Source organism: Ovis aries, chromosome 9, assembly GCF_016772045.2.
Source record: "Ovis aries strain OAR_USU_Benz2616 breed Rambouillet chromosome 9, ARS-UI_Ramb_v3.0, whole genome shotgun sequence".
Classification (NCBI taxonomy): domain Eukaryota; kingdom Metazoa; phylum Chordata; class Mammalia; order Artiodactyla; family Bovidae; genus Ovis; species Ovis aries.
This window is the reverse complement of record NC_056062.1, coordinates 29,715,008-29,742,715: the sequence shown is the minus strand read 5'-3', so window position 1 is coordinate 29,742,715 and position 27,708 is coordinate 29,715,008. Positions and strand designations below refer to the sequence as shown.

The window sequence follows — 27,708 nt, the reverse complement described above, 5'->3', positions numbered from 1 at the left end:
CAGAAATCACTAAACCATTAACTTGAGATGTCTGGTTTTTGTGATTAGTACTAATCTTTTCATATTTGACTATGTGCTTTGTTTCAGCAAAACCTCCTATACATCCTGACTTCTCCCTTGCCTCTTCGGAGCAGTTCTTCAGAGCTATGTTGTTGTTTAGTCACTGAGTTGTGTCCAACTCTTCTGCGACCCCCACAGACTGTAGCCCCGCCAGGCTCCTCTGTCCATGGGGTTTCCCAGGCCAGAATACTGGAGTGGGTTGCCATTTCCTTCTCCAGGAGATCTTCCTGACCCAGGGATTGAACCTGTGTCTCTTGTGTCTTCTGCAGTGGCAAGCAGGTTCTTTACCACTCGCACTACCTGGGAAGTAAATTCCTCAAATAAAACCTAACTCATGACTTTTAGGTTATGCAGTTTTTCTTCAGTCAACAGCTCCAACTGGCTCGGATTGTTGAAGGAACTGAAAGCAGAAATGATCAAGACTCAATCTAGTTTGCTGGGTAGGACTTAAATTACAAGTAGATGAAAATCCATCAGGCTTTTAAAGGAATATATCAAAGGATGCAGAGTAGATGTTTTCTGGTTGTTTTCAGATGTAGGATTGCTGGGGTGCACCCTGCAGACCCTACAAGCCCCTTACATGCCCAGCTTCAAGACCAAAGAAATGATGATCTTTTACTTTTATCAGTTCATTTCACATTTTCTATTTCATATTTAGTGCTCCCATTTCACTTAGTTTATGTTTTCCAATTTTCCATCTCTTTTTGTTGTTAATCTTTCTCAAGACTTTATCAAGCACGGTAGAAAAGCTTTTGTATACATTTATACAAATAGTATGTATAATATATCTTTTAGGAAACGTGTGAATTTTTGTCTAACTGAAAAAAAGTATGATATTTTGATTCCACTTGTTTAACTTGGTATGAATAGAATGCTAGGCTTTTAATTAAAAACAAAAAGATATGCAACAAGCATCAGAGGTTTACTGTATAGCACAGGGAACTATAGTCTATATCTTGTAGTCACCTATAATGGAAAATAATCTGAAAAATAACATATGTCTATATGTATAACTGAATCACCTTGCTGTGCACCTGAAACATTGTAACTATTCTTCAATTATATGTATGTATGTATGTGTATATATATATATATATATATATATATATATAAAGAAAAAAAATTTTTTTAAAGGCCAAAGGAAGAGCCCAGACTCAACCATGGAGACATCAATGGTTTAATGGATAAAGGTAGTTTACACTTCTGAAGCAAGGTCCTGGAGCAACACCTCACCATATGTGGCAGACGGTGGTCAAGACATGGTAGCAATTTTTGCTACTTGGGAAAGGGGGAAGTTACCAGTTATGGGGAAATTGGCATCAGGTTGGGTCATTGGTTACCAGGGAAACTAGTGGAGGAGTGTGCCCTTCACTGCTCCTTTGATAAGCTATCCTGGGGAAGATGTTCGGATCTAAAGATTAGAGCAATCACTAGCTGGGTCAGGGGTAGGACGCCAGCCATGTGAGTCAGGTATAGGTGAAGCAGGCACTGTCCAGCAGGGGATGTGCAGTGAGCAAGAGAACAGCCATGTTGGTTGGCCAGATCATATCAGGACCTGCAGTTTAAGACTGATGCAGCCAGCCAATAGAAAAACCACTAGGAACACACTTGTAGTCCAGAGGGTTAGATTTCTTAATTTGCTGGTGGGGGAGAATGCACTCCAGAGGAAGCTGGACATCTTGCTAAACAAAAGAGACTAAGGTCTTTATTGGATTCTAAAGAAGGGCAGAATTCTGGCATAATTTCAATGAAGCAGCGTTTTGATAGGCTCAGAACAGAGAGGAGCTGTGTATAAAAGTGTTAACATCAGACCTAAGCCTAAGCTGAGAAGCTGATCCCAGGTCCTCTCCTTGGAAATCTCAAAATTAAGATAAATGTAGGATGTTTGGCCTGAAAACTCCTCATCGAAAGCTTTGAGCTTGGACTTAACAGCCTGTGTCACAATGACACATATTCTTCAGGTCCTTCAGCAAGAATGGGGTGTTCCATCCACCAGGATATAACTTCAGACTACAAAGTTTCAATCAGTCTATTATTTTTTGAGAACATTCCTCAGCACCACGTCCTCGATGTTAATTAACAAAAGCATTTTTTACATAACAAAAAGGCACAAAATATTCCATAGTCTAAGAAGCATATACAATATTTGGGGGCCTAATGGATATCAAACAGTAAATATTGGGTTGGCCAAAAAGTTGTTTGGGTCTTTCTAGAACATCTTACAGAAAAACCTGAATGAACTTTTTAGCCAACCCAATATGTGAAGCAACCGCTTACCTGTACAAAGCTGTTGGGAATGTATATTGGTACAAACTTTATGAGAAGATACTTTTGATATAAAATAAGAATGCTGTATAAATAACAACATTTGGAAAATTTGCCTGTGGCTCCTTCCCAAATCTCTCCTCATTTTCTTTTAGCCACTACCCATCATAACCCAGGTGGCGCTAGTAGTAAAGAACCTGCCTGCCAACGCAGGAGACGTAAGAGCCTAGAGTTCAATCCCTGGGTCTGCGAGATCCCTGGAGAAGGGCATGACAGTCCATTCCAGTATTCCTGCTCGGAGAATCCCATGGACAAAGGAGCCTGGTGGGCTACAGTCCATAGGGTCGCAAAAGAGTTGGATATGGCTGGAGCGATTTAGCACGCATGCACACATCATATCCAAGGTACAGTGAGAGAAAGTGGGTTATCTAGCTCAAGTGCAGGGCTAAATAAGGTTTCTCTGATTAAATTGTAAGTAAGGTGCATGAGAGGAGAAAAAAAGAACAAGACAACATTCACCCAGTGTTTGTCAGGATTTATTTCTGGGTCATGTTCTAGAATTGAGAGTGTTCACTCTGAAATTCAACTTCAGACTTTAGAAACACAAATTTGTGAAGTTCCCTGGTGGCCTAGTGGTTAGGATAACCTGAACTATGTCTCTCCTGCCCTGTCCAAAATATATTTTCTAATTTTTTTCTCTTTAAACAAAGAAAAAAGAACTTTAAAAATTGGAGGCAGAGACTTCCCTGGTGGTCCAGTGGCTGAGGCTCTTCACTCCCAATGCAGGGGGCCTGGGTTCAATCCCTGATCAGGAAACTAGATCCCACGTGCCACCACTGTGCATTCTTATGCCGCAGCTGAAAGGTCTCGTGTGCCTCGGCTACGACCCAGCACAGCCAAATAAATAAATACTTTTCTTTAATTGGAGGGACACTAACAATGGAGAACACAACACTGCCTAGTGCTGAAACTCAGCAGTGCGCTTTTGAGTGGCACTGACAGGGAACTGATGACTTAAATACCTTCTGTCACAACAGCTATATAGGAACACCATCCCAGTGGAATGACTGCCATCTGAGTGCCTTCTAGATTAAAGATATCCAAAGCACACTGCAAAGATGTAATTAATCTTTATGTTAACTAGTAGGAGGGGGGTTTTGTTAGCCCTGTCTTGTAGATGAAGAAGCTATGGCAAGAATAATAATTCATCTCTGATATACCTGGCAGAACCAGTCCTGTATTTGTAGTCATGTGCCAGGGATTTTTTAAAATTTGGCACACTGGACTGGGAGACAAGGGGATTACTAAATAGCATGTAAAGCATTTCCTATTTGTTATTCTGATGTCTGTGTGTGTGTGTGTGTACTAAATAAGCAGCCTTCTACACAGTGTAGAAGAATCAACCTGGATTCCAGTCCTATCTCTATCCTCTGCTGATTGTGTGACCACAGGCAAGTCACTAACCTCTTAGTTGACTCTTTCAAATGGGGAAACAGTATTACCTGCCACCTACATCGAGGTTGTGGTTTGTTTGTTGAGAGCCTGCTGTTTACCAAGCTCTGTGGTTGTGTTTTCTGGGCATTGGCTCCATTACTGTTCACACTGTTGTTGCCAAAACTCAGGCTCTGTTCACTGGTGCTGGGTAGAAGCTCAGAGACAGAGTTTGGGGTGAAATAAAGAAGAGTAGCTTTATTGCTTTGCCAGGCAAAGGGGGCCACAGTGGGCAATTGCCCTCAGAACTGTGTGGGAGTTTTATAGTGTTCAAGGAGCAGGGCATAGTCAGCTCGTGGACATTTTTTTGACTGATTTGTGGTGAGGTAATCAGGAGTTACCATCCTCAGGCTTTTGGTTCCACAGGTCTGGGGTCTATGTGCTTGCGGGCACCATACACTTAACTTCTTCCATCTGGTGGGGGTTTCAGTGTCTGCAAAACAACTCAAAAGACGTGGCTCCAAATATTATAGCACTTCTCTGGTGATACAGTAGTTAAGAATCCACCTGCCAATGCAGAGCACATGGGTTTGATCCTGGCCCAGGAAGATCCCACATACCTCAGGGCAACTAAGCCCATGCGCCACAACTACTGAGCCGGGGTGCCCAAGAGCCAGTGTTCCACAACTAAAGAGTAGCCCCTCCTTGCCACAGCTAGGGAAAGCCCACGCACAGCAGTGAAACCAAAACCCAGCGCAGCCAGAAATAAAGATAATGTTGAAAGAAAATAGTTTCAAGGTATACCCACAGATAAAAGATTAATATCCCCAAGGAAATAAAGAACTTGTAAAAACTGAGGGAAAAAAAGACCAAAAACTCAACAGAAACGTGGGCAAAATACACAGATACTTCACCAAGAATTATATTACCCTGAAATAGATGGGGAAACAGTGGAAACAGTGTCAAACTTTATTTTTGGGGGCTCCAAAGTCACTGCAGATGGTGACTGCAGCCATGAAATTAAAAGACACTTACTCCTTGGAAGAAAAGTTATGACCAACCTAGATAGCATATTCAAAAGCAGAGACATTACTTTGCCAGCAAAGGTCCATCTAGTCAAGGCTATGGTTTTTCCCTTAGCCATGTATGGATGTGAGAGTTGGAATGTGAAGAAAGCTGAGCACCGAAGAATTGATGCTTTTGAACTGTGGTGTTGGAGAAGACTCTTGAGAGTCCCTTGGACTGCAAGGAGATCAGCCCTGGGTGTTCATTGGAAGGACTGATGCTAAAGCTGAAACTCCAGTACTTTGGCCACCTCATGCAAAGAGGTGACTCATTGGAAAAGATTCTGATGCTGGGAGGGATTAGGGGCAGGAGGAGAAGGGGATGACAGAGGATGAGATGGCTGGATGGCATCACCGACTCAGTGGACGTGAGTTTGGGTAAACTCCGGGAGTTGGTGATGGACAGGGAGGCCTGGCGTGATGCGATTCATGGGATCACAAAGAGTCGGACACAACTAAAAGACTGAACTGAACTGAACTAAACTGAAAACATTTTGAAAGATATTCAACTTTTCTCATAATAAGAGAAATGCAACTTAAAACCATACTCGGATACTATTTCTCACCTATTAAACTGGCAAAAATCAGTACCCCTAGGGAGGGAATTTATCACAATAGAAACAGCTCAGTTCAATCGCTCAGTCGTGTCTGACTCTTTGCAACCCCGTGAATTGCAGCATGCCAGGCCTCCCTGTCCATCAACAACTCCCGGAGTTCACTCAAACTTATACATTTACCCTTTAATCTAACAATGTCAATTTTGGTAATTCAACCTGAAGATAAACCTATAACAGTACAAAAAATATATATATATTTTTAAAGTTACATGCAAGGTTATTTATTGTGTTATTTGTAACTGCAACATATTGGAAAGAACTTAAATTTCTATACCTAGAAAATAGTTTGAGTAAACTATAGTACATTCACACATTAGAATAACATGCAGCTATAAACAGAATAAGGAAGATCTCTACAAATACACATGGAGTGACATCCAGGATACTTTTGATGAGAGAAAAAGAGAAAGTGCAGAATAGTATGTGTATGTATACACATATATTGGAGAAGGGGATGGCAACCCACTCCAGTATTCTTACCTGGAGAATTCCATGGACAGAGGAACCTGGCCGGCTACAGTCCATGGGGTAGCAAAGAGTTGGACACGACTGAGCAACTAACACACACACATTTTATATATATATATATAAAATGCGATTTTTCATGTAATATAGGAGCAAAAATAAGAATACACCCACACATACATTAGAAAGAACAAGTATGCACACCTTAAACTTATACGGTTTTATATGTGAAATATATTTCAATTTTAAAAAAAGGAGAAAGAAAATAAGTACAATCTTGCCTCAATCCATATGGTAGTTGCACTCTAGGAAAATTTAGTGTATGTAAAATCCCTGTAAATATCCTTTATGTTTATATGTGAAACAGAATTTGGTTCTAGTTTAACTATCCCAAATACAGTTTTCATTTACAGGAATAGCTTGTAAACGTTCCAAGGGGTGTGGGATCAGTTTATACACTGCAGGATGTCAGCCAAGCATCCTTGCCCCTGACCTAAATGCCAGTGGTGCCCCCAGTCATTGTGATAATCCCAAAACAATCATGATATGGGTTGAATTATATTCCCCCAAAAGATATAGTAATGCCCTAACCCCCAGTACCCTGTGAATGTGACCTTATTTGAAAATAGAGTCTTTGCAGATGTAATCAAGTTAAAATGAAACTAGGCTGGATTAGGGTGAGCTAAACCACTGGATTAGCAATAACTTGGTGTCCTTATAAAAAGAGAAAACAGACACAGACACACAGAGGGGAGAAGGTCATGTGACGACAAGGGCAGAGATTCGAGTGATGCATCTGCAAGACGAAGGACATCAGGGCTTGCTGGCTGCCACCTGGAGCTATAAGGGGGGCAGAGAACAGACTCTCCTTAGAGCCTCTGGAAGACCCAACCCTGCCAGTACCTCAGTTTCAGATCTCTGGCTCCTGGAGATTTGAGAAGATACATTTGGGTTGTTTTAAGATGGCTCAGCGGGTAAAGAATCAGGAGACACAGGAGATGCAGTTTCAATCCCTGGGTCAGGAAGATTCCCCTGCAGGAGGAAATGGCAAACCACTCCAGTATTCTTGCCTGGAAAATTCCATGGACAGAGAAGCCTCACGGGCTACAGTCCGTGGGGTCACAAAGAGTCAGACACGATTGAGCAACTAAGCACGCAAGCACCCAAAGTCACCAACTTTGTGATAGTTGGTGACAGCCCTGGAAACCAAATACAAAGCTCCAACATGGGACTTCCCTGGAGGCACGGTGGATAAGAATCCGCCTTCCAGTGTAGGGGACATAGGTTCGATCCCTGGTCCAGGAAGATTCCACAAACCATGGAGCAACAACGCCAAAGCCTGTGCTCCTAGAAGCCTGTGCTCAGCAACAATGAAGCCACCACAATGAGAAACCCTTGCACCCCAACTAGAGAAAGTCCTTGTGCAACAATGAAGGCCCAGCACAGCCATAAATAAATAAGTAAAAGCTCTCAGGGTGCTGAACACATTACAGGAAACCCGTCTTTGTGTCTCCCTCCTGCTTAGTGTCCAGTCCTCTGCTCAGACATCACCCCTCAGGCGGTGTCTTCCCTAAACCCCTTAATCAAAGTATCACCCCACCCCATTGCTCTCGTCCCTTTACCCTACTTAAAATTTTCTTTGCTTTTCATTACCTAACATGATATCATTTCTTTCTTTAGTTGTTGTCTGTCTCCCCAGCTAGCATGCCAGCTCCACGCAAAGGCGACTGACTTTCTCTTCTTTCCTGTTACACACCAGCACCCACGACAGCCCTGGCCAGAAGTAGGCGCTTCATTGACATTTACTGAACCAATGAGTGAGTACGCCTTTGCAGAGAGAGGGCAAATGTAACTTTAACATAGTGAGGAAAAGAACAGACTAGCTTCCCTGGAGAAGAGACTAAAGAGAGATATCAAGAGATTCTGAGAGCTGGAAAACCTGGAGGAAAAGTCATGTGAGATATTTTATTGGGAGTTGGAGGTGTGTCCTCATTTAGTCATGGAATTTTAGTTGCAGATGTGATATACAAAACATGCATATGCTTGCCTGGCAAGGCGCTGGAGCCAGAAAGGCTACATCTGTCACATTCGTTTGAAGCCAATCCAAGTAGGCTAACGTGTGTTTGGAGAGCTCTGAGAGAATGTTATATCTTGTACATGCTGTCAGCAGCAGGAGGGGAAAACGTGTTGGGAAGAGAAAACAGATACTGAACAAGCCACATTCGTGCTGTGAGATCACACACAGGTATTCTCAGCCGCAGTGCTATTGACACTTTGGTGCTGTTTACAGTTGTTGGTTGGTGAGAGCCTTCCCCGTGCAAAGGATGACTGGCAGCAAATGACAATCTCACCGGTTAAGATAACCAAGAATGTCTGTAGACACGGCCAAACATCCTCTGGGGTTCAGGGAGCAAACTCACCCCGGTTGAGAACCATTGAGTTACATGTGGTGCTGGTCCACTCTCCCTCCTTCATTTGTAACTCCACACACCCTTCAATGGACAACCCTTCAATGCCCCTCAAAGATGATTTGTTCCTGTGTGGACTCCCTCTGAATGTGCCCTGATATTTTCTGAGGTCATCTGTGGTCAACCATTTTATTAGTAGCCTCCAACAAAACACATCTCTCTGAATTCCTGCCCAAGCATAGTTCCCATCTACACTGAGTCTAGACATGATCACGTGGCCTACTTCAGCCAATGGGACATTGGCAGGCATGGTGATAGAAACAGAAGCTTGTTAAACACTGACACCTTCAAGCTTGTCCTGTTGGAACATTCCTTTGTTGGGAGCCAGAACAAAGTTCAGGCTAGATTCCTGAAGGACCAGAGGCCACATGGAGAGAAGCACTGATAGATGAGACGTCATCCTGGATGTTCCAGGATTCAACTTCAACTGAATGCAAACATGAGTGACCTTGGCTACATCATATGAAGCAGAAGAACTGTTCAGCTGAGCCCAGTCAACTCACAGGATTGTGAAAAACAGGAAATCAGTTTTGTTTTAAGCCAATAAGTTTTGAGGTAGGGTATTACACAGCAATAGTCAACTGAAAATGATGCTGGGAAAGATTGAGGGCAACAGGAAAAGGGGGCAACAGAGGATGAGATGGTTGGATGGTATCACAGGCTCAATGGACATGAGTTTGAGCAGACTCAGAGATAGTGAAGGACAGGGAAGCCTGGCTGTAGTTCATGGGGTTGCAGACTTGGACATGACTTAGTGACTAAACAACAACAACAATAACAAGTTGATGAAAGTAAGAAACACTGAAGTGTTGGAGCAGGCTCATGTTAGCTTACAAGAGTGAACTGTGGAATTTTCAGAATCAATTATTAAATGTTAAATTATACTAACTTAGGTTGAAATGAATTACATTTTTAAAAAGATAATACATAATCAAAACATATCATTTCTTTTTTTAAATTAATTTTTATTGGAATATAGTTGATTTACACTGTTGTGTTAGTTTCTGTTATACAGCAAGGTGAATCAGAATATATATATATATATACACACATATCCACTCTTTTACATTCTTTTCCCATATAGGTCATTACAGAGTATTGAGTAAGGTTCCCTGTGCTATATAGTAGGTCCTTATTAGTTATTTATTTTATCACTTCTTAGTTATTATACTCCTTTTTACTATTATATATGGTCTTTTAAAAAATTTTTTATGTATGGTCTTGAGGTTATTTTTTTACGATTTTTTTTGATGTGGACCATTTTTAAAGCCTTTATTGAATTTGTTACAATATTGCTTCTGCTTTTTATGTTTTGTTTTTTTGGCTAGGAGGCATATGGGATATTAGCTCCCTGACCAGGGATCAAGTCCATACCCTCTGCATTGGAAGGCAAAGACTTAACCACTAGACTGCCAGGGAAGCCCCCTCTTGAGATTATTTGTATCTAAGCCCATGCACCACAGCTACTAAAGCCCGGGGGGCTAGAGCTTCTCTCCTGAAACAATAGAAGCCACTACAATGAGAAACCCACAGACAGCAATTAGAGAGTAGCCCCTGCTTGGCTGCAACTAGAGAAAGCCCGAGTACGTCAACAAAGACCAACCACAACCAAACTATTAAATAAATAAATATTTTTAAAAAAAAAAAAGGTGGGAAATTTGCAACCACTGCCCATTCTGCCATAGAAATGGGAGCTTCACCCTCTGGTCCCCTCCTGCCTTTAGTCAAGAGAAGGCCTTTTAGAAACCCTCGTCTATGTGAGTAGTTTCTCACAGTATGTGGGAATGATCTTGCTGCCTGTCAAGATCAACATCACACTTTCCCCTCTGCTTTGATACTGTACCATTTCAGCTGTAGATGCCAAATCCTTTTGATTCCACATGAAATGCTACCCTGGATTGCTTTCATGTATGTTTTATGAGTACCCCTAGGCGTGAATATTTATTTAAGCAACTCAGAGCATATCCCTTTGATTTTCTTTCTCTGTCCTCACTCATATTTAAAGGGTGGGGGAGGTGCACAATGTCACAGTTCACCTGTAATGGCTTTGGCCTCCTAACCCCTTTGCTTACAGGGCCAAATAGTCATCTAGGAAATGGAAAACATGGCCTGGCTTTGTATCAGTTAGCAGCATGACACACATTTCTGTTTTACTAATGAAACAGCTCTTTCCTGTGCAATGTCAGCTTTCCTACGCAATGTGTCAACGTACCCTTGTCATCCAACTGTTGCCTGTTTGGAGCCCTTCCACAGTGACTGACCTGGTCAACCCTTCATCCACATTAATATTTTCTATTCATTCAGAGACACTGTCAAGAGAATGAAAAAGCAAGACACGGGAGAAAATATTTGCGAAACTTAAATATGATAAAAGGCCTATATCCAGAACATATACAGAATCCTCAAAACTCAATAATAAGAGAATAAACAGCCTAATTATAAATCAGGCAAAAGATCTGAGCAGATATATGCAGAAGCAAATAATCACGGGAAGATACTGAACGTCATTTGTCATTCTAGAAATGGAAATTAAAATCACCATGAGGTACCATAATACCCTAGAATGGCTATAATTACACAGACTCCTCATAGAAGCAGAGTACCTGAAAATATCTTACACTACTCAGTATCGGTGGGGATGTAAAATGACAGCTACTTTGAAAATGCTTGATGCTTTCTTAAAAAGTTAAACCTACACTTACTATATGGTCCGGCCATTCCACAGCTAGGAGTTTACTCGCCAGAGATGGAAACATACAGAGACTTGCACAGAAATGTTCATAACAGCTTTCTTGGTAATGTTCCTCAATAGGTGAATATACTCACTAATTGTGGTATATAAATACCATAGAATACTACTCAGTGATAACAAAATATGAACCACTGATATACCCAACAACATAGTTGACTCTCAAAATAATTCTGCTGAATGAAAGAAGCCAGACCACCTTCCTCAAAAAAAACACAGTACCTAATTAACACTCCTTTGTATAAATTTCTACATTAACTAATCTAAGAAACAGAAAGCAGATCAGTGGCTGTCTGTGGATAGGGTGGGGTAGGAATAAAAAGAGACTGCAAAGAGTCAGGAAGAATATTTTGGAGGTGATGGATGTATTCATTATCTTGATTATGGTGATGGTTTCACAGGAATAAATTTATGTCAAAATTTATAAAATTACACACTTTAAATATGTGCAGTTTATTCAATGTCAATTACACATCAGTAAAGCTGAAAAAATATATATGTATATATGTATAGGATGCATCAGTTATTGACTAAGTAATGATTCAAGATGGAACTAGAAGGACTTCCCTGGTGCTTCAGTGGCTTAGACTGGGGGCTCAGGTCAGGGAACTAGATCCCACATGCCACAATGAAGAACCCTTGTGCTGCAAGTAAGACCCAGTGTAGCCAAATAAATAAATATTTTTTTAAATAAACATTTTAAAAATATTTATTTTAAAATAATACTAAAATTTTAAACATATTTGTTAATAAATATTTTTATTATTTATTTTAATAACCCAAGGGACAGGCTATCCACTCCAATATTCTTGGGCTTTCCTTGTGGCTCAGCTGTTAAAGAATCAGCCTGCAATGTGGGAGACCTGGGTTTGAACCCTGGGTTGGGAAGATCCCCTGGAAAAGTGAATGGCTACCCACTCCAGTACTCTGGCCTGTAGCATTCCATGCACCATATAGTCCATGGAGTCACAAAGAGTCTGACACGCCTGAACATCTTTCAACTTTCAAGCTGGTCTACCGACTTGGGTTATTAAAATTGGGAGATTATAATGACTGGAAGCATGCACATCTCTTCAATTATCAGCCTGACCTTCAGACCAGATCCAATTAAATCCGAAGGTAAGTGCAAAGTGGGTGTCCAGAACATCTGTAATATAGAAACCTCTTATTCGTATCTGAAATTGACTTGAATGGTCACATAGGCTGTGACAACCCATACAAGCTGAGCTGCAGGCAGGTTAAAGCAGAGTCATTCCCTAATGGGAAATCATTCAGCAGATTTGTCTCTGATACTGATGAAATGTTGTATGGTTTGCTGTGTGAGACACAAATGCGGGAATAACCTGTGTTTTGACTTATGCACCAACAGGGACTTCCCTGGAAATCCAGCGGTTTGGTCTAGGAACTAAGATCCCACCTGCCCCACTCATGGTGCAGCCTAAAAAAAAAAAAAAAAAATTAAAAGAAATCAAGTTAAAGACCATAAGCTTAACATCCTAAATTTCATGAATAATAATCCAAACATTCATACACAGTTTATTGCCATCTCAAAGCTAATAAAATAAGGAATGCAGTCATCTTCTCTGTGATGGGTTATTAAGAGTTGTCTGGTCTCTCAGGGCCATCCCTTGATACAATACAAAAAGTTTCTAAATCTGCATTGCTAAATTTTTGTGAGAGTTCTGCTTTTCTGATAGAGTTTGAGCTTTTAAAATACCATGGCCATGTAATTTTGAAAAAGTGATTTTTCTCCCTGTAGTGGGTTGAATAGTGGGCTCCCAAAGTACAAACCCATGGTCTAATCCCCAGAATGTATGGATGATACCTGATTTGGAAATAAGGTCTTTGCAGGTGTAAGTAAATTAAGGGTCTTGAGATTATCCTGTATTATCCAAGTGAGCCCTAAATCCAGTGACAGGTGTTCTTATAAGGGAAAAGTAAAGGCAGATTGGAGATAGAGATCAGAGGAAAAGAGAAGGTGTGGTGAAAATGAGGCAGAGAATGAAGTGACGTCTCAAACCAAGGAAGCCAGCGGCCACCAGAAGCTGGAAGAGAAAAAAAGGGGGGGGCGGAGTCTTCCCTAGAACCTCTGGAGGGAGCAGCCAGCCGACACTTGATTCAGACTCTGGCTTACAGAACGGTAGGAGAATAAATTTCTATTGTCTTAGCCGCAGCCTCAGGAAACCAACACTACCTCACAGAGCACTAAGGATGGGGACAATGGTACTATCAATATTGTAGGTTCACTGTGAGGATTAAATGAATTAAATGAATTGATACTCCTCAAGCACTATAGAAGAGTGATACCTGCTGTGCTTAGTTGCTCAGTCTGGTCCGACTCTTTGTGACCCCGTGGACTGTAACCCGCCAGGCTCCTCTGTCCATGGGGATTCTCCAGGCAGGAATACTGGAGTGGGTTGCCATGCCCTCCTCCAGGGGATCTTCCTAAGCCAGGGGCTGAACCCAGGGCTGCCGCATTGCAGGCCAATTCTTTACCATCTGAGTCACCAGGGAAGCATGTTTGATACCTAGTTCCCAGGTGGCGCTAGTGGTAAATAACTCCCCTGCCAATGCAGGAGACACAAAAAACTCTGGTTCAATCCCTGGGTTGGGAAGATCCCCTGGAGAAGGGAATGGCAACCCACTCCAGGATTCTTGCCTGCAGAATTCCAGGGACAGAGAAGCCTGCTGGGCTACCAGCCCATAGGGTCACAAAGAGCCCGACACAACTTAGCTACAAAACACCAGCCACAAAGCACTATGAAAGTTCTAAGCAAATAGTCTTCAGAAAGAATTTCTCTGGTGTCAACACAACCTACTGTTGATCACACTGCTTTATTGATGCCTGTCTGGTGAATTGGACACTATAATAGTGAGCCTCTTTCTGGTCAAGGCTATGGTTTTTCCAGTAGTCATGTATGGATGTGAGAGTTGGACTATAAAAAAATCTGAGCACTGAAGAATTGATGCTTTTGGACGGTGGTATTGGAGAAGACTTGACAGTCCCTTGGACTGCAAGGAGATCCAACCAGTCCATCCTAAAGGAGATCAGTCCTGAGTGTTCATTGGAAGGACTGATGTTGAAGCTGAAACTCCAATACTTTGGCCACCTGATACGAAAAGCTGACTCATTTGAAAAGACCCTGATACTGGGAAAGAGTGAAGGCAGGAGGAGAAGGGGACGACAGAGGATGAGATGGTTTAATGGCATCACCGACTCAATGGAGATGAGTTTGAGTAGACTCCAGGAGTTGGTGATGGACAGGGAGGCCTGGCATGCTGTGGTCCATGGGGTCACAAAGAGTCGGACACGACTGAGCGACTGAACTGAACTAGACTTGGAACTGAAACAACACTCATGATGATGGTGAAAAGGTCAACAAGAGCAGACTATCAAGATTCTTTCTGAACCGGAATACTCTATAAAAGGAACCCTTTAACTCTCCATGCCTTTGGGTCCTTTCTTCTCTATTAGTTGTCTGTACAACTTCTTAATCCCTAAACGCAATGTGAAACACAATCCGGGGCCACCAGGTAAAATTATTTTCTTTCCTTCCCTTGGGAGTCTAAAACCCACTGAGGCACCCAGAGATCAGAATTCCCAAGGCGATACCAAGCGCCCACGTTCAGTTCAGTTCAGTCGCTCAGTCGTGTCCGACTCTTTGTGACCCCATGAATCGCAGCACACCAGGCCTCCTTGTCCATCACCAACTCCCAGAGTTCACTCAGACTCAAGTCCATTGAGTCGGTGATGCCATCCAGCCATCTCATCCTCTGTCGTCCCCTTTTCCTCCTGCCCCCAATCCTCCCAGCATCAGAGTCTTTTCCAATGAGTCAACTCTGTGCATGAGGTGGCCGAAGTACTGGAGTTTCAGCTTTAGCATCATTCCTTCCAAAGAAATCCCAGGGTTGATGTCCTTCAGAATGGACTGGTTGGATCTCCTTGCAGTCCAAGGGACTCTCAAGAGTCTTCTCCAACACCACAGTTCGAAAGCATCAGTTCTTTGGTGCTCAGCCCTCTTCACAATCCAACTCTCACATCTATACATGACTACTGGAAAACCATAGCCTTGACTAGACGGACCTTACTCGGCAAAGTAATGTCTCTGCTTTTGAATATGCTGTCTAGGTTGGTGATAACTTTTCTTCCAAGGAGTAAGCGTCTTTTAATTTCATGGCTGCAGTCACCATCTGCAGTGATTTTGGAGCCCCAAAAAATAAAGTCTGACACTGTTTCCACTGTTTCCCCATCTATTTTCCATGAAGTGATGGGACCGGATGTCATGATCTTCGTTTTCTGAATGTTGAGCTTTAAGCCAACTTTTCCACTCTCCTCTTTCACTTTCATCAAGAGGCTTTTTAGTTCCTCTTCACTTTCTGCCATAAGGGTGGTGTCATCTGCATATCTGAGGTTATTGATATTTCTCCCGGCAATCTTGATTCCAGCTTATGTTTCTTCCAGCCCGTGCTTCTTCCAGCCCAGCATTTCTCATGATGTACTCTGCATATAAGTTAAATAAGCAGGGTGACAATATACAGCCTTGACATACTCCTTTTCCTATTTGGAACCAGTCTGTTGTTCCATGTCCAGTTCTAACTGTTGCTTCCTGACCTGCATACAGGTTTCTCAAGAGGCAGGTCAGGTGATCTGGAATTCCCATCTCTCTCAGAATTTTCCACAGTTTATTGTGATCCACACAGTCAAAGGCTTTGGCATAGTCAAGAAAGCAGAAATAGATGTTTTTCTGGAACTCTCTTGCTTTTCCATGATCCAGCGGATGTTGGCGATTTGATCTCTGGTTCCTCTGCCTTTTCTATAAAACCAGCTTGAACATCAGGAAGTTCATGGTTCACGTATTGCTGAAGCCTGGCTTGGAGAATTTTGAGCATTACTTTACTAGCATGTGAGATAAGTGCAATTGTGTGACAGTCTGAGCATTCTTTTGCATTGCCTTTCTTTGGAATTGGAATGAAAACTGACCTTTTCCAGTCCTGTGGCCACTGCTGAGCTTTCCAAATTTACACCTGCAGAAAACTACGACTCCCAGAAGGCTTTGGGAGGCGGACCGCGAAAGGGGCGGAGCCTAAGGGAGACGGTCGTTGGCCGATTCCATCGTCCAGAGCGGGAAGGGTCGGCTGAGCGGAGTTTGGGAGGGAAGGCCCGACTAGTTGTAAATAGAAATATCGGCGTCCTGCGCGCGTTTGGTACAATCCACGCGGGGGCTCCCTGCTTCCTCGGCCTGCGCTTGAAGTTTCCCGGGCCGGGAGCGCGGCGCCTGCTGGGAAAGCGCCGGGACCGTTGTCCGGGCCAGCGGCGCCCGCGCGGGAGCCGCGACATGCAGAGCACAGACCTGGGCAGCAAGGAGAGCGGCAAGATATGGCACCGCAAGCCATCCCCGGCCACTCGGGACGGGTACAGGCCGCGGCGGGAGGAGGCGCGCGCTGGAGGGGGATGGAGGCTGGCGAGGGGCGGGTCCGCGGCTTCGGGGAGGCGTTTGCGGGTTTGTTTGGGGAAGGTCTCGGGAGGGGGTGCGGGGAACCGGACGGAGGTTCTGGTTTTTTCCCTGCTCGTGATCGCCCGGTTGGGTGACCTCTGATAAACGCAGGTAGCTTGAGTTTCATGATCCTTCAGTTCAGTCGCTCAGTCGTGTCCGACTCCTTGCGACCCCATGAATCGCAGCACGCCAGGCCTCCCTGTCCATCACCAACTCCCGGAGTTCACTCAGACTCACGTCCATCGAGTCAGTAATGCCATCCAGCCATCTCATCCTCTGTCGTCCCCTTCTCCTCCTGCCCCCAATCCCTCCCAGCATTAGAGACCCCCTTTCCCTGTCTTGGGGACAGGAGTCTCAATTAGGATCAGCGTGGAGGGCCTGATTTATGCTGGGGAGTTTGCACTTCTGATGGGAGCCAGGACTGCCTCCTTTAATTAGCCCGGAATCCCTGTGGTATTCCTGGCACGCGGTAGATGCTCAGTAACTTATTTGTTAATTATAACATCTGGGAAAGAACTCAGGAGGAGGAACGGATGCCAGAGAAGAATGCACTTCTCTCTTTTCCAAATGCCGTCCTTGAATCTTTTATCCATTCTTGAATCATTGTTAGCAGTCAGGCATGCAAGCATTCTAGTCATCAGTTATTTGATGAGCACCTACTTCCTTGCCAAGCCTCTAAGCGCTGGGGGACAGTTGTGGAACGGAACAAACTTCTGGTTCTCTCGGAGTTTATGCATTAATGTGTATCCAGCGTAGGTCAGCCTTCTAGTAAGCTCAGTGTTGCTGCTGCTTTTTTAAAAAATAGACTTTGTTTCTTTAGGACAGGTTTAGGTTCGCAGCAAAATTGAGAAGAAGGTACAGAGATTTCCCATGCATCTCTTGCCTCCACAGACGCCTAGCCACACCTTTATTAATGTCCCCCACCAGAGCAGTAAGCTTGTTGCAGTTGCTCAGCCTGTGTTGACGCATGGTTACCAACCGAATTCCACTGTTTACCTTAAGATTCAGTCTTCGTGTTCTACATTCTGTAGGTTTGGACAAATGTATAATGACCCTTCCACCATTATGGTCTCATACAAAATATTTTCACTGCTCTAAGAATCCTCTTGCTCTGCCCATTCATCCCTTCCTCCCCAGCTCTTCCTTTCATTCTTTTCCCTCGTCTCTGTCCTGTTGATGCTCTTGTGTGACTTTAATGGGAGCCTTTGTCCCAAAGTGGTGCCATATTGGTGCCATCTTAGTCTTACTGCTTTTAATCCCTTAGGATTCCATTGACTTTACTGCCTCACTTGTGATCATATTTCATGTGTTTCTCATTCTAGTAATTTTTCTGTTGATTCTTTGGTTGCTTCTCAAAAAATCAGTAGACTTTGAGTGCCAACTGCAAAAGCACAGTGCTGCACATGATACCATCAGCTTATTTGGTTTCTGGTTGTTCTCAGTCCTCCAGGAATGTTGCTGTCCCATCGTCTCCATTGAATTAATATTTTGTCTGGAACAAGAATTCTTCCGTATAGATTTTTCACTCCCAAATTTGGAGTTTATGTAAATATCACCTCTACTTCTTTAAAAAAAATTTTGTTTGTTTGTTTTGGCTGTGCTGGGTGCTAGTTGTGGTGCGTGGAATCATAGTTCACCCGCCAGGGGTTGAGCCCACGTCACCTGCCTTAGAAGGTGGACTGTCAGCCCCTGAACCACCACGGAAGTCCCAACACCGCCTCTACTTCTGAGATTCTAAATGTTCTAAAAATTATGCCTACCCATAATAATTGTTTTTCTTACTATCTAGGTACACATACAAGATTCAGAAAATGACTCACATTTGTGTGAAAATGTCCTTATCTGTTTCTTCCACTAAAACATAGTTTCTTTTTGTTCATTAACACCCATTGTTATGATGTTGAGAAGGGCAGCGGAGTGGGGAGCGCTGACTGTGAAGTCAGAGGGACCGCAGTTGAAGTAGATGTCCGCCCACCAGCTCTGTGGCCTTGGGCAAGTTAATCTTAGGTAGTAAGTGAAGATAATCGCACTTAACAGCAAGATTGTCTTAGGGAATTAGTGTCTCATGTTTCTGGGTATTCAGTAAATATTTGATGTTTTTATTATGTTTAAGGACTGAGGAGCACCATCAGGCAAATTATGAGCCATTGAAAAACAGTTCTAAAATAAATACTTGTATGTGTGATTTATATGAAAAGTCAGAAGGACAGAATTTTGCTATTAAATGTGATTATGTCATGATGGTACGGTTATAATAAAATTATTAGTGTCTTTCTGTATTTTCCATATTTTGAACAATGATCTTGTAATTTTGTAATACACACACACATAGTAAACATTATAGAAAAAAGACTGGAGGGGAAAGTCCTTTGCTTGGTCGAAGTTTAATTGCCAGGGAACATCTTGATGTTACTTATTGTCTCAATACATTCTCCCCACTCCCCTTCGGGAATGTCAGAGAAAAATCAGAGCTGGACAGAAGTTAAAGTGGTGAAAAGGACATTATTCAGGACTGTTATTGCAAGAGAGGAAGCAAGACCTCAATGTAGAACTGGAGTTGATGGTTCTGGGCTCGGTTTGGAATACAGCCTGAGCAAGAGGGAAGTTATAAACAGAGAGCGAGGTAGGGGTCAGAGGATGGAAAATTACCAAGAGAAAACATCTGGGGTAAATCTACCTCACAGGATTCTTGCTGAAGATCAGACAGCAGTTGGGAGATGATGGAGAATGAGGAACCCCATCAGGTGTCAAGGATGACGATATTAAAGGTAGGGAGTTCTGATTAAACTGAGCATGCTTGCTAAAGTTAGATTTTTCAAGGGAATGTACAGATGAGCCTAGGAGAAGGTTCTGAAGCCTGACTAAAGTTTGGTCAAGCCAAGAATCTTTGTCAGGAACTGGATAGAAATAATTTTACTCTTTCATCCAATGAGTCTCAAAAGCCTTATTTTTAAATAAAGTAAAGAAAATGTTTGATATACTTAATTTGGTGGTTTTTAAATGAAGTGATAATGAGGCAATTGTTTCTAATATTAAAATTAAAATTCATTTAAAGTCAATTAAGAAATTTCATGATTTGAAAACTTGTTGCAGGAGAGAGTGGGCTTCCCAGGTGGCACTACTGGTAAAGAACCCACCTGCCCATGCAGGAGACATAGAGACGCGAGTTCAATCCCTGGGTGGGGAAGATCCCCTGTCAGAGGGCACAGCAACACACTTCAGTGTTCTTGCCTGGAGAACCCCATGGACAGAGGAGCCTGGCAGGCTACAGTCCATGGCGCCTCGAAAAGTCAGACATGACTGAAGCGCCTTAACATGCATGCATGCAGGAGAGAGTGGGGTTACTCTGGTCTTCATGACCCAGGTATACACACACGTGTTATTTTAAGGAGTTAATTGGTTCTGCAGATTTATAAGTTTTCTTTTCAGCAGATATATGGTACTTGATCTTCCTCTCAAAAAATAATACTTTTAGACAGATATAATCATACGTTTAGATTGAAGCTAAAGCTCCAATACTTTGGCCACCTGATGCGAAGAGCCGACTCATTGGAAAAGACCCTGATGCTGGGAAAGATTGAGGGCAGGAGGAGAAGGGGGCGACAGAGGATGAGATGGTTGGATGACATCACTGACTCAAGGGACACGAGTTTGAGCAAATTCCCGGAGGTTGTGAAGGACAGGGAAGCCTGGAGTGCTACAGTTCTTAGGGTCGTAAAAAGTCAGACATGACTGAGCGAGTGAACAACAACAACAGATACACTTGAAAATAAAATTCACGTACCCTTGGAACACCCTGAGTCACAAAAACAAAATCTCATCAGGGTGTCTTAAAATTAGGATATTGAATTGAAATTTTTCTTACCTATGGTAGTTTGTGATTTATATAAAACTACTTTTCGTTAATTACTTCATTGTTTATGTCTGTTGCTTGGGGTAACAATCCAACTACTTGGTCAAAAATACATTTTCTTATCATATCCTGTTGTCTGTCACTTAATCACAGCTTACAAATCTGCTCGTGAGTTTTTTTAAGTAATTTATTTATTGGCTGTGCTGGGTCTTCGTTGCCACCCAGGCTCTCCTCTAGTTGTGGCGAGCAGGGGCTGCTCTCCAGACACGGTGTGCAGGTTTCTGTTGTTGCGGAGCACGGGCTCTAGGGTGCACAGCCTTCAATAGTTGCAGTTCCTGGGCTCTAGAGCACAGGCTCAATAGCTCTGGTGCACAAGCCTAGTTGTTCTCCAGCGTGTTGTTCTGTGGACTCGTTTGGGACCAGGGATGGAACCAGTGTTCCCTGCATTGGCAGATGGAATCTTTACCACCGAACCACCAGGGAAACTATTTTTTTAGTGTCTGTCTTTACTGCTGTGCTGAAAGCTTCATAAGGGCAGGGCCTCTGTCTATCAACTACCCTTATCTCCTGGCTTATGCAGTGTTTGATGCTTTGTGAGTTTTTAGGTGTTTGATGAATAAACGCACAGTAGCAACTCTGATAATAACATCCTATACAGTTTTCAGAAGTCACTGTATGGTTGCTTCTAGGAAAGGAGGAGGAGCAGTAGAAGAGGGAAGAAGGGGCAGGCAAAAAACTTCAAAATTAGTGAGGTGTGCTACGCAATGCATGGGCTTCATAATAACAAGTGATGCATGGCATAGCGTCTAATGGGTTTTTGTTTTGTTTGTTTTTTGGCAGAATTATAGTGAACATCATTCACAACACTTCGGATTACCTTCCCAAAGTTTTAAGATTCTTGAACGCAGCTTTTGATAGCTCAGGTGATTGTTTAATTGCTGGGGACCATCACGGAAATATCTATGTTTTTGACTTGTGTGGAAACAGGTGAGCAAATACTTTGGCTATTTACCAAGTGATTACTTTCTTGACTATTTTAGTACCTACTATTGATTATTTATTTAGAAAGATTTATCAAGTACTTACTATATTTCAGATACTTTGTAAAATTCTCCCATTAGTGCTGGTGGAATAAAGTGAGAAAGAATAGACAAAATGGTTGGGGTTTTTTTTTTTTTTTTTTTTTTAAGAAAATTAAAGTTCTTGTATTAACGGCATCTCTAGTAGCTTGTTTTTTCTTAAATTTCAACCTTCATTACTTCTAGTTTATCAGCTAATATCTGGAACCTGTTTAGAGAAAGCACAGTGGCCTTTATATAATGCATTACTGTCAGTGAACTAGATCTAAGAATCTTTACAGATTTGGTCATCACTCTTCCTCCTCTTCTTTCCCTTTCCCAGACAATTTAGTGAGAACGCATTAGGTGGGAATTGATCGAGGCAGTCATCGCTGCAGTGGGGGTAGGTGGAAAGGGAGGGTCAGAAAGTGTCTGTGTGGGGATGGGAGCAGTCATGGGAAAGACGCGGGCTTTGGCCGAATGAGTGTATTGAGGCTAATGGGGGCCAGGTTCCTGACTACTGGAAAGCGGAGTTGCAAATATGGAAAAGGAGAAAACTACACTAAACCCTCTGGACCTGGATTGGATTTGGTTCTGTTTGTATGAATCCTTGGTTTTGAATATATAGAGACAGAGAAATAAACAGAGGTTTGTGTATGAGAAAGTGAATGAATTATATGGACATAAATTTCCTAGCTTTGTTCACTCATAGGGCCTGGAAGCAATAATACCCCAGTAGTAATGAATATACCCAGAGCCCAGTTCTTTTCTAATTATCAGTCTGCTTCAAGGAATTGGGGATCCTTGGAAAAACAGCCAGTTTTAGGATGGAGGCAGGGAAGATACAAGATAAGCCTGCAGCCAGAAAGAAGGACTCAGTCAAAGAAGGATGGGGATGTGTCCAAAGGACAGAAATGTCACCTTGAAGGTGCTCTCTCTGGGCAGATTAGAGACAGTGAGTTTCAAAATGAATGATAGTGGTGGCTCGTAACCCACTGAATAAAATGAAAATCTATGAATTCATGCTGTAGTCAACAGTTTAATGAGAATAGATGCTTGCAGTCACAGAGTACCTCCCCCCAAAATACTTACTAAAGAGGAAAAGCAGTAATTTTACAGTGAAAAAGCCTGGCAAACACCACCTTATCAAAGGATTAAAGTTGAAATAACCAGTAGTGGGGCAAATCAAAGTTTGTGTGCCACCTGATAGGGTGCAGTGGTAAGAACATAGTGTCACTTCTGTCATATTCCTGCCAAAGACAGGTGACCCGAGTCTAATCAGGAGAACCAGCTGGCAAAGCTAAATTAAGGTCTTTGGATAGCAAGACTGGCTTGTGACCTTCACAGGGGTCAGGGGCATGAAAGATGCGGAAAGCCTGAAGACTTGCAGACGGAGGGAGCCTAGACACATGACAAGTCAAGGCTTGGGTCTGGACTGATCTCTTTGCTGTAAAGGACGTTTTTAGGACATTGGACAAAACTGAGGTCTGGGGATTAGACAGTAGTAATATATAATGTAGTTTTCGGATTTTGATGATTTTATTGTGATTATATAGGAAAATTTCCTTGTTCATAGGAAACGTGATTTCAGTAACCTATTCTCAATAGTTCAGGGAAAGAAGAGCTCATAAATGATTTATCTGTCTGTAATTTACTGGGTAGAAATGTGTTAATCATTGTTTCCACTCCTTACCTAATGGTCTTAATTCTCCCACCCATTACTCTTGCATAACCGATGCAGCCAGTTCCCAATCTTAAATCAATATACCTGTCTCTCTGCTCCCACTAAACAAAATAAAAATCCCAAACTAAACAAAAAAAAATAATAATTGTTGATTGACTCCGTTATAGAGCAGTGAACTTCAACATCAGTGATGCTAGTACTTCCATTTGCTTATATCTGTTGTCATTTACTCTTTCACTCTTCTCTGAGTTTTCCAAACCGTAACCAATTTCTGTGGTTCCTTGTGTTCAGACTCTACTCTTATTCTGACTGCCTAGCCTCCTAATTCATGGAAAAATAGCTACCCTCAAGCTTCCTTTCCTTCTTCCCACCACAACCTCAGATATATCTGTAAGTCCAACCGTTTGTAAAACTAGACGATCCTCATTCGTAACACTGCTAATCTCTGTCTTCTATGGCTGCCCGTGGGACGTTGCACCCTGAATGTTCCTCTCTTTTATTCTGTCCACTGTTCCTTTTCTCTCCGTAAATATTCACATCCGAGTAGAGGTACATGTGGCGTAGCTGTGACATGAGATCAGGCCTGTCTAATCCTAAAGGCCACTGCAGTGGGCTCACTCATAATCTTCCTAGTCGCTTAATCCAATGGTCTCGTTTCAGTTCTCATCTTACTAAATACTCTTGTCTTCCATCCTTTATGAAATTTTTCTTTTGCTTCAAGGTACGACTCTTTCCTGACTTTTCCGCCTCTGAGGTCGGTTTTCCCCTTGCTTTGCTGACTTTTTCCACTGTCTTTGCCCTTACTGTCCTGCTACTGGGGCATTTGTCCCCAGCATGCTTCTTTCTGTATTCTCGGTATTCTTTTTTAATTGGCTAATTACCACCAAGCTTCAGGCTTCAGCTGCCATGGAGCATTGTTAACTCAGACCTGCTTCTCCCGCCCACTGGGGAGCTTCTAGATAGCACTGTCTAATGTGGTAGCCACTAACTGCCCTCAGCCCTTGAGAGGTGGCTTGGCCAAGTTGAGATACATTGATGGTATAAAATACACTGGGTTTTGAAGACTCACTGTGAGAAAAAAGAATGTACAATATCTCTGATAATTTTTTATTAAATGTTGAAATGATAATATTTTAGATACACAATGAATTAAGTTTAATATGTTAAGATTAATTTTTAACTTTTAATGTGGCTTCTAGAAAATTTTTAGTAACACACATGGCCTGTATTCCATTTCTTTGGGACAGCATAGCTCTAAATGCTTTTCAAAGGCCTTAATCAGTTCAGTTCAGTTCAGTCGCTCAGTTGTGCCAACTCTTTGCGACCCGGTGGACTGCAGCACGCCAGGCCTCCCTGTCCTTAATGCTACATGTTTAAAACCAGAATTACTATTTCCTACCACCACACTTATTCTTCTTTTGCCTAAGTTTGAAAACTTCATTTTTTTGGTTAATGAAACTCTAGCTAGGTGCCAAGTACTCTGCTAAGCACTGAAACACACATTATTTCACTTAATCATCATGTAGTCATTTAACCATCACAACAACATCGACAACCTTATGAGACATCTTTTATCTCCACTTCACATTTGAGGGATTCCTGATTCCTCCCTCTTCACCCCTGTTTGATGCATCACCAGACCTTTCTCCCCTTGACTTCTGACACCTCTTCTATTCTTCCTTTCCATTTTACACCCAGAATCCTCTTCCTAAAAGGCATGCCTGGCTGTGATTCTGGTCTGCTCAAAAATTCTCGATGGCTTCCCATCCCACGTAAGTAAGATCCAAACTCCTTTCCATGGAAGGTAGCACTCTTCGTCATCTGCTTTTGTTCTGCCAAAATGGGAGTTCATTTTCCTGGGTTTCATTTTCTTCTTCTCTAGGGACTCCGCTGACATGAAGTTTTACGATATTGGAAGAAATTCTGATACTAACACAGTAATCTCTTACTAGGTTTAATCTTGTTCAGCGAACAGCACAAGCTTGCACAGCTCTGGCCTTTAATCTTCATAGGAAGTCTGAATTCCTTGTGGCATTAGCTGATTATTCTGTTAAATGTTTCGATACAGGTAAGAAGTCCTATTTACTTTTTGAAGCAGAGTGACTTGTAGGTGGAAATGCTGCAGGGAGTTGGCCAGTCTATACAGTCTGAGGGGAGGGAGCAGACCCCACAAGACAGCTCTCACTTCAGACACTGGCCACAAGTTTGGGGGTCCCAAGGCCCTCCTCACATCAGATCAACAGGCTGCAAATTCAGGGTTCCCCACAGCTACCCCCAGGTTTGAGAATTCAGTAGAATGATGCACAGATTTCACTATGCTTATGATTATAGTTTTTAAAAAATAACTTATAGCAAAAGGATACAAATTAAAACCAGCCAAAGGAAGAGACGCATAGGGTAGATTCTGGGAGGCTCCCAAAAGAGATGCTTTCATCATCCCCAAGGACACATTACCCTCCCAGCATCCACATGTGGCCATCTGCACCAAGTCCTGCCTCACCAGGAAACTGACCCAAGCTCTTGAGTTTTTACTGGGACTCATCAGCGTTTGGTTGCCAACTTGGTTGAACTCCATTTCCAGCCTCCTTCTCTCTGGAGGTTGGGCTAATAGTATGAGACCCAAAGCCTCAGCCTTCTGATCACTCACATGGTTGGTTGTTATGGTGTGGCCAGTCCCCACTCCGAGGTTCTCTCCGTAGCACAAACCATCTGTTTTGTCCAGGGACCTACCACAGATAACAGAGACACTCCCACCACTGGGGAAATTCCAAGGGTGTAGAGGTTGCTGGACAAAGGCCATGCATACCTCTCTTTGAAGGCCAAATTCCTTACTGCACATGTACAAGAAAAAATACTTTTTAAATTTTGCATGTGTAGTGATATTTTTTGCCATATTACATTTTTTAATAGAGAACTAGAGTTCTATAAACTGAACTTATTATTAAGAAAAAAAATCTCAGCTGCGTTGTTTTTTCTTGTTATTAATGTATCAGATACAACATTTAGAAAGATTGTAAAGAATAGAATAGTAATAATAGTATTGGCTAACACTTATATAGTGTTTACTCCTTGCCAGGTATTGTTCTATGATTTTATACATATTATTAATTTTAATCATCATCGTAACCCACAGAGATGGTTACTGTTGTTATGCCCAGTTTTCAGATGAGGAAACTGAGGCACAGAAATAGATTAACCAGGTTTCCACAGCTTGGTAAACAGCGGAGCCAGGCTTTCTAATCTGGGAGTCTTGCTGCAGGGCCCTGCCCCTAGGCACTGCCACCCTCTCACAGCACTTGCAGGAAGGAAAGGCAGTCATGCCCAGAGACCGTCAGTGCTTTTATATCAGGGGCCCACCTGTCTAATCTGTTTTCTTTGCATATACCTTTTTTATATTTTAACAAATATATGATCATCCTATCTGTATCATTTGGTAGAATCACTTCCTTCCCTTGTGAAAAATTTATGTGTTTAAGATCAATACTTAATAATTCTACTCTGGAAATGTTTACAATACCACAATTACTACTATTGTTTGGCCTCACGCTGCAGGCTTGTGGGCTCTTAGTTCCCCAACCAAGAAATTGAACCCGTGCCCCCTGAAGTGGAAGCACAGACTCCTAACTGCTAGGCCACCAGGGAATTCCTAATACCATGACTATTAATGTTTAACCTATTACCTTTTGGTGGATTTGAAACTGTTTTCAGTTTTTGGTATTACAAACACTGCTGATACAGAAGTTCTGATATACTGTCTTTAAACTCACCTGTGGCTGCTTTCCTTGGATTCCATCAGTCTCTTCTCTCATCTTAGTTGTATCTTTCATACCTTCTCCTGTCTTATTGAAACCCCTTGTAACAAAGCCCTTTCCTTAGGTGTTGTCTCCACCTCCCCAGCCACCCCCCTTTCTTCACTGCCAAGCCCTGCTTCTCCACCGCGCCCATGCATGGATTCTGACTCTTGCCTCTTCCCCTGCAACCCCCCACTCCAGGCTTCTGAGCCTTCTGTCTCCAAGGTTTTTAGTGACCTCTGATCATATAAATCCTCTTCATACTTTTCATTTTGTTTCTCCATAGCTTTTAGCACTTTAGCTCACTTCAGGAGCCTTGGTTTTCTACTGTTAACCTCTCTTGGGTCTACTTTTCTGACTTCTTTTCTGGGTTCGTGATTCCTAGACTTTTGGATGGGGCTTCCCTGGTGGCTCAGACAGTAAGGAATCTGCCTGGAAGGCAGAAGACTCACGTTCAATCCCTGGGTTGAGAAGTTCCCCTGGAGAAGGAAATGGCAACCCACTCCAGCTGGGTATTTGACCCAATTAAAAAGAAAAAGTAGAGGAACCCACATAGGTTGTCAACTTTTAATTTTGTTAATTGACGTTGGAAAAAACAATATAACTTCATGAAATGGAGTTTTTTTTTTAACAAACTTAGAAGTATATAATAGATTTAAAGGTAGTATTTTAAATTTCGTTTTGTGAAAAACTCATCATGTTATACTT

At 42.4% G+C, this 27,708-nt stretch overlaps 1 protein-coding gene across 8 annotated transcripts in view; it reads left to right on the top strand.

Moving 5' to 3' along the window:
* Nucleotides 1-27,708, top strand: part of TBC1D31 (TBC1 domain family member 31) — an 80,628-nt gene that overhangs the window by 1,439 nt on the left and 51,481 nt on the right. For 2 of the 8 annotated variants that reach the window (XM_060393689.1, XM_060393687.1), the window contains exons 2-5: nt 88-12,238; nt 21,308-21,454; nt 24,908-24,981; nt 25,162-25,277. In XM_060393689.1, coding sequence (XP_060249672.1) covers nt 24,965-24,981; nt 25,162-25,277 — 133 coding nt within the window. In that variant the 5' untranslated portion in view covers nt 88-12,238; nt 21,308-21,454; nt 24,908-24,964. Of the gene's footprint in view, nt 1-87; nt 12,239-16,225; nt 16,533-19,298; nt 19,383-21,307; nt 21,455-21,637; nt 23,600-24,907; nt 24,982-25,161; nt 25,278-27,708 lie in introns of those variants that run through there. The other 6 variants (XM_027972928.2, XM_027972927.2, XM_060393690.1 and 3 more) reach the window with 4 other exon arrangements.